General features: G+C 47.6%; 1 protein-coding gene across 1 annotated transcript in view; it reads left to right on the forward strand.

Annotated features, from left to right (window-relative positions):
• FLT1 (fms-related tyrosine kinase 1) overlaps positions 1-12,782 on the forward strand; it is a 98,608-nt gene that overhangs the window by 84,425 nt on the left and 1,401 nt on the right. The window contains exons 23-30 of the mRNA XM_009327748.1: positions 384-481; positions 1,021-1,143; positions 2,262-2,373; positions 4,008-4,107; positions 5,501-5,606; positions 5,700-5,830; positions 6,245-6,329; positions 7,561-7,652. Of these exons, the coding sequence (XP_009326023.1) occupies positions 384-481; positions 1,021-1,143; positions 2,262-2,373; positions 4,008-4,107; positions 5,501-5,606; positions 5,700-5,830; positions 6,245-6,329; positions 7,561-7,652 (847 nt within the window). The remainder of the gene's footprint in view (positions 1-383; positions 482-1,020; positions 1,144-2,261; positions 2,374-4,007; positions 4,108-5,500; positions 5,607-5,699; positions 5,831-6,244; positions 6,330-7,560; positions 7,653-12,782) is intronic.

Genomic DNA, 12,782 nt, shown 5'->3' on the forward strand with positions numbered 1-12,782 from the left:
TGTGATATTTTTACAACATACTGTGCATCCCTGAAATTTTTTTCCTCATTTATCACCCTAATAAACATCCGTGGGAGACGCTCACAGGGTCATGTCCAGAGGGTAGAAGATTTAAAAAAAGATTATTTCCAGGGTTACTAAATCTGACAGGAAAATGCGTGATTGTTTCTTCTGACTGCTCCTTATCTTTGGGGAAAACACAGCAGCGTCCAAAGCGCGGGGTATAAAGCAAGCACTATTTTTGTTTCCAGTGACAGTGGGTTGACCTTCGAATACTACTCTATGAGGACTGAATTTATGGGAGTAAAGGGTCAATGAGAGAGGGGGAAAATAACTGCTTTGTGAGCGATCTTTGTAACAAACCGCGTTTTCCACCTTTGCAGATGCTGATGAGCTCTACAAGTTGCCCCTCACTATGGAGGACCTGATCTCTTACAGCTTTCAGGTGGCCAGAGGCATGGAGTTCCTCTCCTCCAGAAAGGTGAGTTTTGTGCTGGGGATTTTTCCCTGCAGAAGGATGGATTTCAGAAGTGAAATCATATCTACGTTTCAGTGACACCTTCCTTGGGAGAGCTCCCAAAGGAAGAGCCGTTTTCCTCTTGGCGTTATAAATATAACGGTGTGTTTATCCAAGTCTCCATAGTCCATAAACACAGGATCATGGCTGAAGGCAGTGGGTCAAGCTCATTCATTCAGGGAAGATCTTTTGGGTGTGGTGGTTTTTTTTCTTCATTTCAACATATATTAGGTAGGGAGCTCCAAATGAATCAGCGCTTTCCCTGCAAATGTCAAGGGGCTTAAAAATTTTTCACTCTCTGGACTTAGGAATTTTTTTTTTTAAAAAAAGAACTGCCACTGTTTACAGTAACTTCATGTAAACTACAGCCAACTTCCCTAAAAAAATAGTAAATTGATCTCTCAAATAATATAATAATTTTGAAAAGGATATGGGAGACAGTCAGGAAATTTGTGGGCAGGATTAAGGAAATGCAGTTTGATTGTGAAACTGTTTTATTACAGTGCATTCATCGTGACCTGGCAGCCAGAAACATCCTTTTATCTGAGAACAATGTCGTGAAGATCTGTGATTTTGGCCTCGCAAGAGATATTTATAAGAATCCTGACTATGTGAGAAAAGGAGATGTAAGTCAAAATGCTGTTTATTTACCCAAATGTTTGTAACGTATCATTTCAAAGTGTCCACCAAAATGTTCTGTGGATGTTCACATTTCCTGAACTTAAAAGAGCTTGAAAGCTGTCACGGTTTTTATGTGAAGATGAGCTATCCAGAGGCATTGTAGAGCTGGAAAGCATTTCTATCCTCAGGCATAAGGCTTGGACATGCTAAGTGTTTCACAGCTCTGCCCTGTTAATACTTCAGGTATTTTTTAGACACGTTTCTTGCCTGGCTTAGCATAAGCCCCTTACTCAGTAAACTTCCTTCAAGGAAACCAGTCCCTCCAAAACAAGGTGCGTGTGCCCTGGTGCACCCGCGCCAGGGCCAAGCACCGCTCGTGGTGCCTCAAGCAGCTAAGCTGGACTCACTGCCGCCAGCACCTGCCCGGGTTTTTTTTGCTTCTGCTGCAATTAGCAGGCAGTAAGCCCCCTGCCAGGCCTGACGTGAAGGCTGGGTCAGCAAACTGTGCCTGCACCCACTGATGCTGTGGGAATTTGGTGTGGGCAGAGAGTCTCCTTCTGGAGGTCTCATCCACCTGCCAGCTATTCCCTCATCCGTAAATAGCTTTCAAGATTTGCAGCACTACATATTAGCCGAGAAACGTTCACTTAACTTGGGTACTGCTCAGGAGACCCTGAAAAGCTGCGCTGAAGGGGCTTCAAGGGTTGCTGATATACTCCTGCAATTCAGGCTCTGAAAATTTCCCAAGAACACCTCCAACACCATCACAGAATGAGTTGCGCTTGGATGTAGCGTTTTCTCCCCTGGCTCTAGGATGCTGGCAAGAGACCTCTGCTCTTGCATATCCCCACACCCCCGTAAAGAAAAGGCCTGTCACTCTGGTCACAGGTTTCCAATGTCTGGTGTTTTGTGCCACACATATTTTAAAAACAGCCTTTTACTCCAACAATTTGTTAAGAAAGTGTCTGAATGAGTATGGGTTTATCTTGACTGCCTGTAAGGAAATCCCACAGGTTCCTGTTTGAATGGTAATTATTTACATAACAATATATAGTTGATTCACCTACGATTAAATTCTTTTAGGCTTTGAAAATAATAGTCAGGTTTGTCCCTTTTACTCCAGGCTCGACTTCCTCTCAAGTGGATGGCTCCAGAATCCATATTTGATAAAATCTACAATACAAAAAGCGACGTGTGGTCCTACGGGGTCTTGCTGTGGGAGATATTTTCCTTGGGTACGTTAACTCTGCACACTGGGAGCTGGACTCAGTGGCAGGGACTTCACCCTGGGGAAAAACATCCATTACCTTCAACGAGCTTTTGCCAGATCTTTAATAAGAAAGACCTAAATCAGGCAGAGGTGGGCTGTGGGGGTAGAGGGGAGAACTGTGTGTGTCACCCCTGTGAACTGGAAATTTTGGTGCTTGTAAGGGCACTGAAAGCTGACTTGCCAGGCTGAAAGCCTTAATGGATAGCACAGCTATCTGAGAACTTTACCACCTATTTCTGCCATGGGCAAAACCTACACTTCCCTCTTTTCCCTGTAGAAATCCTCTGTAGAGGTGCAGGGCAGCACGGCTGGAGCAGTTGTGGTGCTTTGTCTGACTGATGGCACAAACCAGGAAAATCGGGCAAATTTTTAAGTGTTTTTATTAAATGTGGAACCCTGTGGGATAACACAGAGCTGTGGGCCTGGGTCGGCAGCTGCCGGGGACCGAGGCATTGCCTCCTGTGCCACAGATAGGATTCAAGACACCGAGTGCCATGGGCTGGGTGCTCCCTCAAAAGCTTCTTACTTCTCTTGTAGGAGCAAGGGAGCTGAACACACACAGAGGTCTTTGCATGTCTCAGACTGTGTCACCCCCATTTCCAGACTGAGACCAGGCGGTCACCCCAGCCCGGGAGGGACCCAGCGCCCCCCCTCACCCAGGCTGGACGCAGCAGGCGAGCAAGCATCCGCACAGATGCTGCAGGATGAACTAGAGCATGCAATCCAAAATTAAAACCCAGTGAAGCTTTTTTTCCCCTTGCTTTCACGTGGAAAAGGCAGGATACAAGATGTACACTGAGCGGGAACAACAATGACCGTCAGAATAGAAGAATCTTAATTGGGTTCAACATAGAGGCTGACAAAAGAGGCGAACAGCAGAGGAAACAATACTATACAATTCTCAGGACAATCAATCATCTATTAGTTTAAATACGTGTTCTTGGTCAGCCTGCCAACTCTTGTGATTTTTATGGTCAGCCTCATAATACCTGCTATTTTTTTCTTAAAGCCCCAGCTCCCTGAACCTGGTGACTGTCTGACTTTCAGAGAGGTGGTTTGTTTTTTTCTTTCATTTTCCCTTTTCCTGATGTTTTCTTATCTACAGAAAAAAGGCCAACAGCACGATCAGGCTGCACCTTGAAACCACAGAAACGGAGAAATAATGCAAATGTACTCTGATCTGATTTAAAACCATGATTCTATTATTTTCAAGGTGGTTCTGAACATTTGGGGTTTGTTAATACTCTGCTTACTAGAATTTGGCATGGTCCAAACCATAGAGAGATCAGACTCGGCTGTTCTTGAGGGATTCTTTTCAAGTCAAATTCACGTGTATTTTTTGCATTCAGGCCAGGTAAGCACCACCAATAGTGCCAGGTTTGATCCTGCCCCCCTCCAAGGACCGGGGCTTGGAGCACTGTCAGCAGCAGTTCCCTGCCTGTGGCAGCTGGCAGGAGCCAGACCCCGTGGGGGGGATGCCCCCCGGGCTCCCAGCTCTGCACACCCCGAGTGTTTCGGGGGGATGCGTAGGGCCAAGGCTAGGTCACAGGTACCCAGCTCAGGGGATGTGTGAGACTATTCTCCCAATGTCATCCCCAGGTGCCTCTCCTTACCCCGGAGTCCAAATAGACGAGGATTTCTGCAGCAGACTAAAGGAAGGCACAAGAATGCGAGCCCCGGAGCAAGCAACCGAGGAGATGTAAGATGCCTTTCTCTGCTTGTGTTGTGTACTGCTGCCCTCCTGGGCTGCCTTGCAAATGATGTACAAGTCTCCGCAAAAACTACCCTGTGCCAACATAAGGAAAAACAACCCGATGCTGCCTCATATCTTCTTGCTGTCAACAGCATCTTCTTGCATCCCCCCCCCCTTGGGGCCCGGGCCTTCCCATGGGGTAGGAGAGGGTGAGGAGGGACGTGGACCTGATCCCAGGGCACCACCAGGGCTGGGCTCCAAGGGGAACTGAGCAAGCAGCCTTGAGGAGAAAGGTCAGTCATTCCTCTCCAGGTTTAATATTTACCGACGTGCACACAGATAAGTGCTGGAGGAATGTGAAATTATTAACATCGTCCTGACTTAGGAAGCGACAGAGGAGGCTTCCTCGCAAACACTTGCTTGATGAGGGTCCACCCTTTCCCGGAGACGGTGTCTGATGGCAGAGGAAGGTGACGGGGACCCAGAGCCTCCCAGCCCGTGTCGCCTGCAGGGTTTGTCTGAGTCCTTCCACCAGAACGTTGGCTGTCGCTCCCCAGTCCCCTGCCTTCAGGTGCAGCCTCCAGCTGCTGCTGCATGGCCAACACCTTTTTGGAGGCCTGGGGGGGTGTCCAAGGGAGACCCTGAGTTTGCAGCCCCTCTGCCCTGCGAGGGGCACAGAGTGCCCTGCCCAGGGAGGCATCTGCAGCACACCGAATACACACCCCGTGGCACAAATCATTCAGGAGCATGAAAACATATCCAGGGTATTTTACCTCTGGAGGCAAAATCAAGTACGTGTCGGTGTCTTTGGTGCCTTTTTGAGTGCTACGTCATGACTCTAAATAGCAACACTTACCAAAAAATAGTTCTGGAAGAAGAAAAAGGATGCAAGCCAGCCATGCCTATCTGGGAGTATTACCCATTGGCTAATTTTATTATCCTAGTGTCAGTAGATAAGAGCTTTTTTTTTTTTTCTCTCTTCCGCATATTTTATTGCAGGAAGGAAAGCTCGACTTGACCAATACGAGGAAGTGACACATTCCTATCAGTCATCTTAGGATGCCTTAACTTAAACATTGACAGTTAGTAGATGCTTAATACAAAGGTTTAATGCTTAATTAGGAATAAAAAAAGAAAGTATGACTAGTTGGCTAAATTATTCTTTTGATATGGTCTTCCTAGTGTCTTGCAGGAAGAAGGTTTTTTTTTTTTCTTTTTCTGTGGAAAGTTTACTCTTTTACTTTTAGTAAGAAGCCTTGGTGGTGTTGGAGAACATCTTTGTAAATCAGGCAGGCTCAGGAGTTAACTCTATCGATGGCAAGCTGCCAGAGACTGCACTGCCTTGGATCAAAGTGAGCTGTAACCCCACCATGTGCTCATTTTGGTTTTGTCCTCACAGCTACCAAATCATGCTGGACTGCTGGCGAAGCAATCCCAATGACAGACCACGGTTCTCCGAGCTGGTGAAAAAGCTGGGTGACCTGCTGCAAGCAAACGTCCAGCAGGTATTAATGTCACGACCACGTGCTGTGACCGAGGCAGGGGCGACTGGCCACATGGTCCCAGGAATAACACTTTGATTTCTTGTGTGCGTTTAGGAAGGCAAAGACTACATACCCCTCAATACTATATTTACAACAGAAAGTGGGTTTCCCCCTGCATCCGATCCTTTGTGCAATGAAAATTTTTCTGTTACAAGCTCAAGTTGCGGAAGCGCTGAAAACATCAGGTGAGAGAAGCAAGATCAGTCGAGTTTTTTTGTTGGGTATTGTAGCTTGCTGCATAGCCTGGTTTGGACCTGGGTGGGAGAAAACACCCAGAGACACCCCTGATGGTCTGAGTGTCCCACCAGCCACTGAGCCACCTCCGCCAGGATCCCATTGGGCTGGGACGGCCTGTTGGGGTGTTTCTGCCCAGAGGGACCACCAGGTCACCAGTCTCGGGCACTGTGAGAGGGGCAGCTGTGTGCACCCCAGGGCTGGGGAATGAGGTTTGGGTGGGGTCGGGTTAACAAGTCCCTGCTGTGTAAACTACCTCGGTGACAGTTAGGCAACTGCTTAAAGAAACAGAGAAATATCCAGCGCTTCCTGCTTATGCACGTCACACTCTCACCAAAACTTGCCCTGCTTTTCTTGTTGAACAGATACATAAACACTTTCAAAATAAAACCACCCCAGTGCATAAAGACATTTGAAGAGCTTCCCATCAAGGAAACACTTGTATTTAATGTAAGTGACTCTTGGGCCAAATGATATGCCATTTATTTCTTTTTATTTGCGTGACAGATGTACAGAGAGACTCAAGAAGGGGTTTTACTGCTTTGTCGGGTCTACTGATATGAGGTGCAAGATTAGCTGTGCTTGCAGCATGGTGTTAACCCATGTCCTACAAACTAGGGACAGTAGAACCTTGCTGACCATGCAATGGGCTGCAGACACTCCTTACCCGATAAGAAATGGCCAGTGCCAATAGCACTGCAAGGTACAGCTGCCAGAGTCCCATCTGAGTCCCACTGGTGTGGGAGAGCCACTTAAAAGGCTTTGGGGACACCCTATTGCAGCCTATCAGTACTTCAAGGGGGCTTATAAAAAAGATGGGGACAAACTTTTTAGCAGGGCCTGTTGCGACAGGACAAGGGAGGATGGCTTTAAATTAAAGGGGGGTAGATATAGACTAGGTATAAGGAAGAAATTTTTTACGCTGAGGGTGGTGAAACACTGGCACAGGTTGCCCAGAGAGGTGGTGGATGCCCCATCCCTGGAAACATTCCAGGTCAGGTTGGACGGGGCTCTGAGCGACCTGATCTAGTTGAAGATGTCCCTGCCCACAGCAGGGGGGTTGGACTAGATGACCTTTAAAGGTCCCTTCCAACCCAAACTATTCTGTGATTCTATGATTCTATAAAATCCCTTGGATCTGTGTTTTCATCTGAATAGTAGTGCACAAATGAGAATCGTGGGTCACATTTCCATCAGAAGTTCCTGGTATGAACAAGTCCTGTTATCTGGCGGACAAGGTGGGGAAATGTCTACTAACGGGGCACACATACTGTCCTGGCGGGGGTGGGCATGGGTGAGAGGCTGGGGGAAGCTTTTAGTGACCCAGTGGTATGCATTAAGCAGTGGGAGGTGGGAAAGGCACAGTGGTGCTCTCAAGGCTGAACTAGTGGCTGCCCAGAACCTCACCTTGCGTGTAGACACCTTTCTTTTAACACTCTCTATCTGCATTAATAGCATGTGTTTGCTGCACCCCAAAGCAAAGACAGTTTGGAAAGGCAACATTAAATACCTGGGCATTGCGGCACCTCGAGCAGCATGGAGCAGCTGTCTCCTAGAGCTCTCTGAGTATAAATGACCAAACCGATGATGAAAATCGGACCAAAGAGGAATTGAGCCCATTGTAAAAGTAACTTTCTACTGTTAACACCTAATAGGGTTGTGTCTTTCTTTTTTCTTCAAGGATTACCAAGCAGACAGTGGGATGGTGCTGGCTCCAGAAGAACTGAAACGCTTCACGTGGACAGGCAGCAAGCAGAAACGGACACTCTTTGGGTCTGTATTTTATGTTCCCTTCTTCTCCTTCACATTTTAGAAGGCAAAGAAGGATTCAAGGTCCTTGTGCTAAATCAGGCCTAGTGAAAGTAGCTGAGGTGTCCCCAGTCCCTGCAAACACTCTTGCTGAGGTGTGTCCTGCTCAGTTGAGTCGGCAGTCAATCAGCTCCCACACCTAACCCTCCATATGCCTTCAAGGAAACAAATAACCCTCAGCCCCTTCGATGCACATTGCCAATATGATTTATTAGCACTCTATTGATCAGCCTCATCCTCAATTTAATGCCAGGCTGGACAAGTGAGTAGCAGAGAGCACTAAACCAAGGTAGAGGTAGGTAACTATAGGAAATGAGCCCTTGGCGAGGGGGGAGGAGGAACGTGTGGCTATGAAGGAGTTGCAGTTGTTTCTGCAAGTCCCCAAGGGCACCCCAGCTGGGACAAGGCTCCCTGTGCTTGTTTTTGCCCTTCTTTTCCATGACTCAGCTAAGCAAGGCCCATTTAACACCCATGGGCTCAGGATGCTAAAGTGGCAACTTTACAATAGATGGATGTGAGGGCCTCACTTCTCTTCCTGCCTTTAAGCACTTTAATATATTGGCCACCTTCCTCCACCTAATTCCTGACAGCTGCCCAAGCAGGGAACTAGGGCTGCTCTAAGAAATGCGTTGCACTGACATGAACTCTCTGTAAATGGGAAATGTTTGTTTTCTCAATGCCGGCAGTGTCTTAGTTCCCAGCCGCTGCGAAGCTGGCAGGGTCTGCAGCTGGTTTCGGCTCGCTGCTCTCAGCCAGCCCAGGGCCTGCCCAGACCCAACCCATCGTTCATCTTACACTGGCAGGAGGTCAAGGCCATCCCGCCATCCTGCCTGTGCTGAACTTGTCAGTGACTTGCAGCTGGGCAGGCTGGGAGGTGTAGTATTGTCTTGATGAACAATTGGAGCTGGCTGAAACGTGCGGTCAAGGCAGAGAGGACTTGCTTCGACAAAAATTCCAGTGACTAATAGGGCGTTGGTTAAACACACAGAAATATGTGTACGAGAGTGCGCACGCTCACACAGCCAAAATACATGGTGAGCAGGGCAAACGTGCTGCTGGCAGGAGTCTGCAATGGATCACTGCTCATGTGTGGCAAAGCCGGGGTGATTCAAGCCACTCCAAACAAGTGCTGGAAAACCCTTTCTCCTGCCTTGACCACTCACATTTCAGAAAAGAGGCTTGTGAGCAATTTTATGGTACTTTGATTTTATTGAGACAGTTTTCCATACTCTCTTTTGAGGAGCCAGGTATTACAGAGCTTGGAATGTGCGTGGATATTAGAGTGCTCCAAAGGATGCAATGTTTCCTAGAAGTGTTTTAAACCATTTTTTTCTTTGCGTAAATGTGACAATTCTGCAGGCTGCTGTCAGCCACAGAGACAACATGGCAACCTCCCCAAATGAAACATAGGAAATGCCTTTTTCTTTGCCTGGCACAGAATACATGGAGTGTACCCCAAGCATCCCTCCGGAAGTGCTTTAAGGAGCATTTTCAGCTGCAGAAGGAAAAGGAATGCTTGGATGGGAAAAAAACCTGAATCAACAGTGGCTGCTAGAACATAAATCCTCAGAGAAACAGAGCAGTTGGCTGAGAACATACAAGGTCATCTGGGCTGCAAGCTAAACAAGGGGTACTGTAGCGTTATGCCAAAAAGCACTCATGTATGTGAATGCATGCAGTGACCCTTTAGTCCGCACACATTCCTAAAAGTGGTAGCTTCTTAGCTAAGCATCCTTTACTTAGGCTAAAATTGGAGCAGTAAATAAATACCCTTGAAAGTTGTACTGAACACCGGACAAGGTGGAGCCCGGAGGGGTTTGACACATGTAAGCTGTTCTAACCAGATGCACAGTCCTGCTTCTTCCCTTGCATCTCAAGCACCCTGCTCTGTGGTCCTGCCCCCTCTCTTGTGCTGACATTTCTGCTTGGCCTGCCTTGCAGAGAGCTGGTTCAGGTCACTGGATTATCAGAAAAACAGCCCCAGAATAGTTTCTGAGCGAGCAGCAGCAGCTCACCATCAGGGCAGCTGGTGCCAGCACCAGGCTGAGGAAGGGGTCACCCCCGTCTTAACAGCAGTTTACAGTTAGATCAGCTTCATTGTAACGCCTAACCACTCCCAGAGCACTTACCATCACGCTGTGAACCTCAACACCGCAGTTTAGGACACAGATGCAGACAAATGCACTTGCACCAGCAGGTGGGTCCTAAGCCGAGGCTGAGGGTGCTGCGGGGCCGTGCCCTTGCTGCTCCCTGCTCGCCTGCAGGTTGGGGCAGGCTGGCCTGCCTTTCCCTGGGCTCCCGCGTTTCCCTGCTGACCAGGGCAGAACGATTGGGCTTGGTGTGTTTTTTTCTCAGTTCGAAGCATCTTATCGCTCTCTACAACTACCTGAAAGGAGGTTGTAGCGAGGTGGGTGTCGGTCCCTTCTCCCAAGTAACAAGCGACAGGACGAGAGGAAATGGCCTCAAGTTGCGCCAGGGGAGGTTTAGATTGGATGTGAGGAAAAATTTCTTCACTGAAAGAGTGGTTAAACATTGGAACAGGCTGCCCAGGGAAGTGGTTGAGTCATCATCCCTGGAAGTATTTAAAAGACGTGTAGATGAGGCGCTTAGGGACATGGTTCAGTGGGCATGGTGGTGTTGGGGTGGCGGTTGGACTCGATGATCTTGGAGGTCTCTTCCAACCTTAATGATTCTATGATTCTATGGAATTGCATGCAAGCCAGCCAGTTGGGGTGGTGCTTTCAGACCAGCACAAGGGTGTATGCGTGCCCTGGAGCGTGGCATTAGAGGATTCACTTGGCAGGGCCACATCTGCCGTGACAGTGCTGAAGGACTACATAGGGTGGAAGGAGCCAAACCCAGTGCATCCTACCTGTCCCCAGAAGAGCACCCAGGGTTTGTTTCAGAAGAAACTAATCAGTTGACTCCAGGAGAGAGCCAGTGCATGCACTGGTGCTTACTCAGTGTGACCAACCCGAGAGCCAGGCCCAGGGGAGAGCAGAGCAGGGACCCAGCTTACCTGACAGTGCAGGGGTACCCCACTGACCCAGGTGAGTCCCCTCCCCTCCGGCTTCCACTACTGTAGAGGGAAAGGCACCAACATGCAAAGCTTACCCTTGGTTTCACTATAGGAAATGAGCATCAGCCCAAACCCTGGTGAGCCCGTCAGGCCCAGGTAGTGGCCAGGAGCACAACAGAAATGGTTGCTACGTATCTTGGACTTGCTATTGCCATCAAGATGAAAGTAAGTGATACTGTGAACAGCATAGAGATAAGTCTTTCCTAATGTAAGGCCTCAGATAACGAGATCCCAATAGAAAGGTTTGGGGGCAGAGAAAGAACAACCCTCTGAGCTCTGCTCCTTTGCAAGTGGAAAGGATCCCAACTGCAACTCTGCTCTAGCTTTTCAGTACTGGTGAAAAAGCACAACCCAAGTAAGCCAAAATCCTCGAGCTGGAGCAAACCCTTGAGTCAAAGCAAATTGCTAAGCTAGAAGAACAGTGAGAACTCCCCCACTTGTGAGCTGTAACAAGCATCTCAAGAGCCGCAGCCAGCCTCTAATCTCACTCCGTTCTTGAATCTGTCAGGAAAGCAGCATCCGTCTCCTCCAAGAAATTATCCCAATTAAAAACCAACTAGACACAGTTTCTAATTTACATTCCTGGAGTGGAAAGAAGATAGTCCACAGCTAGAGAAGCCTTTACTGACTGTAAGCTCAGTCTCAAAATGAAGCCTGACTATGGATGTCAAAACCCTGTGGGCTCCCTCAAAGCTCTCTGTGGGAGTGCATGCCCAGGTACAGCAGTGCACTCGAGGTAAAATTATAATAGATGCAGCTCTTCTGGTATAAAGGTTTATTAATTAAAGTAGAAGCCAAGTCTAGCTCACAAGAAAATTCTCGGGATGCAAAAGCCTGATGATGAACGAAAGGATCAAAGCATGATGATTTTAAGGCTCATAACTTCACATGCGCACTCCACTTTTGCTAGCCCACTGCTCTCTCAGACTCACAATTACAATGTAAATCACAGAAGCGTTTCTCTTTAAACCCATCACAAAAAGTCCACTGAGTCTGTGACTAACCTTGTCACATAGTTATGGAATTTATCCCAAGGCAATTACTTCTCCATCTGCCAACAGATGCAATATAGAACTATGGGATGCATCTGCAATCCACATCGTGAGGGCTCCTCCTCGTGAACTCCGTCCATCTACAAACAAATGTAATGGGGTGGTCTTCTTGAGAGGACCCTCCAATTTCCTTCAGTAGGACAAAAGACAAGAGACAACACTCCTTAAAAAGCACACAGGCTTGTGAGTTAAAGATTCAAGAAACTGTGACATCTAAGAGAAACTGTTACTTCTCCATTTCCTAATCAGGAAAGGCCCTGTGCTACCAGCTCTCTACTCTACTTAAAGATCTAATAGCGCAAATTAAAATGAAAAGCAAAACCCTGGGCTCCAAAAGCCTCAACAGATGTTCTGACTGTCTTCTCTGGAATTCAAGACTAGGGCTGCCAACGTTCCTGACCTTATAAACAGAGAGGGGTGGAGTGTCCATGAACTTATATAAATACAGGGGAGGGAATCTAATTTTAGGCATTGCGGTCCAACATACGTCTACATTAGTATTTCACAGGTAATCAATGATGAAAAATGCTCTGGCTTGTCCTTTGTCTACAGATAAATCTTTGGTATCTAAGTTCAATGGTGTGAAAATTCTCTTTGCCTTAACTATCTTCATTACTGAAAGAGCCCTTTTAAGCACTGCGCACTCTGAATACAGGTGAGAAAGTGCTGCAAGGCAAACAGTGTCTTTAAGAGTGGCTCAGCTGACATTAAACCCCTCTTGTAAAGGGCATCCTATAAAAGGCGGCCTACAGGATGACTGGTCCTTTGTGGGACAGGAAAACTCTAATTCAAACCAGCAGTTCATGTCTGCTGCCAAGAGAAGCCTAAGAGAGGAGATACCCAGACCTTGTGCTCTTCCTCACAAACATCAGCCATTTATCTTAAAAATTCATGCCAGCATTAGGCTCTGGGAACACCTACACTAGTAGCTTTCTGCTTTTGCCCTAAGGCTTGAGACCTTTC

The sequence above is a fragment of the Pygoscelis adeliae genome, unplaced genomic scaffold, assembly GCF_000699105.1.
Source record: "Pygoscelis adeliae isolate BGI_AS28 unplaced genomic scaffold, ASM69910v1 Scaffold14, whole genome shotgun sequence".
NCBI lineage: Eukaryota > Metazoa > Chordata > Aves > Sphenisciformes > Spheniscidae > Pygoscelis > Pygoscelis adeliae.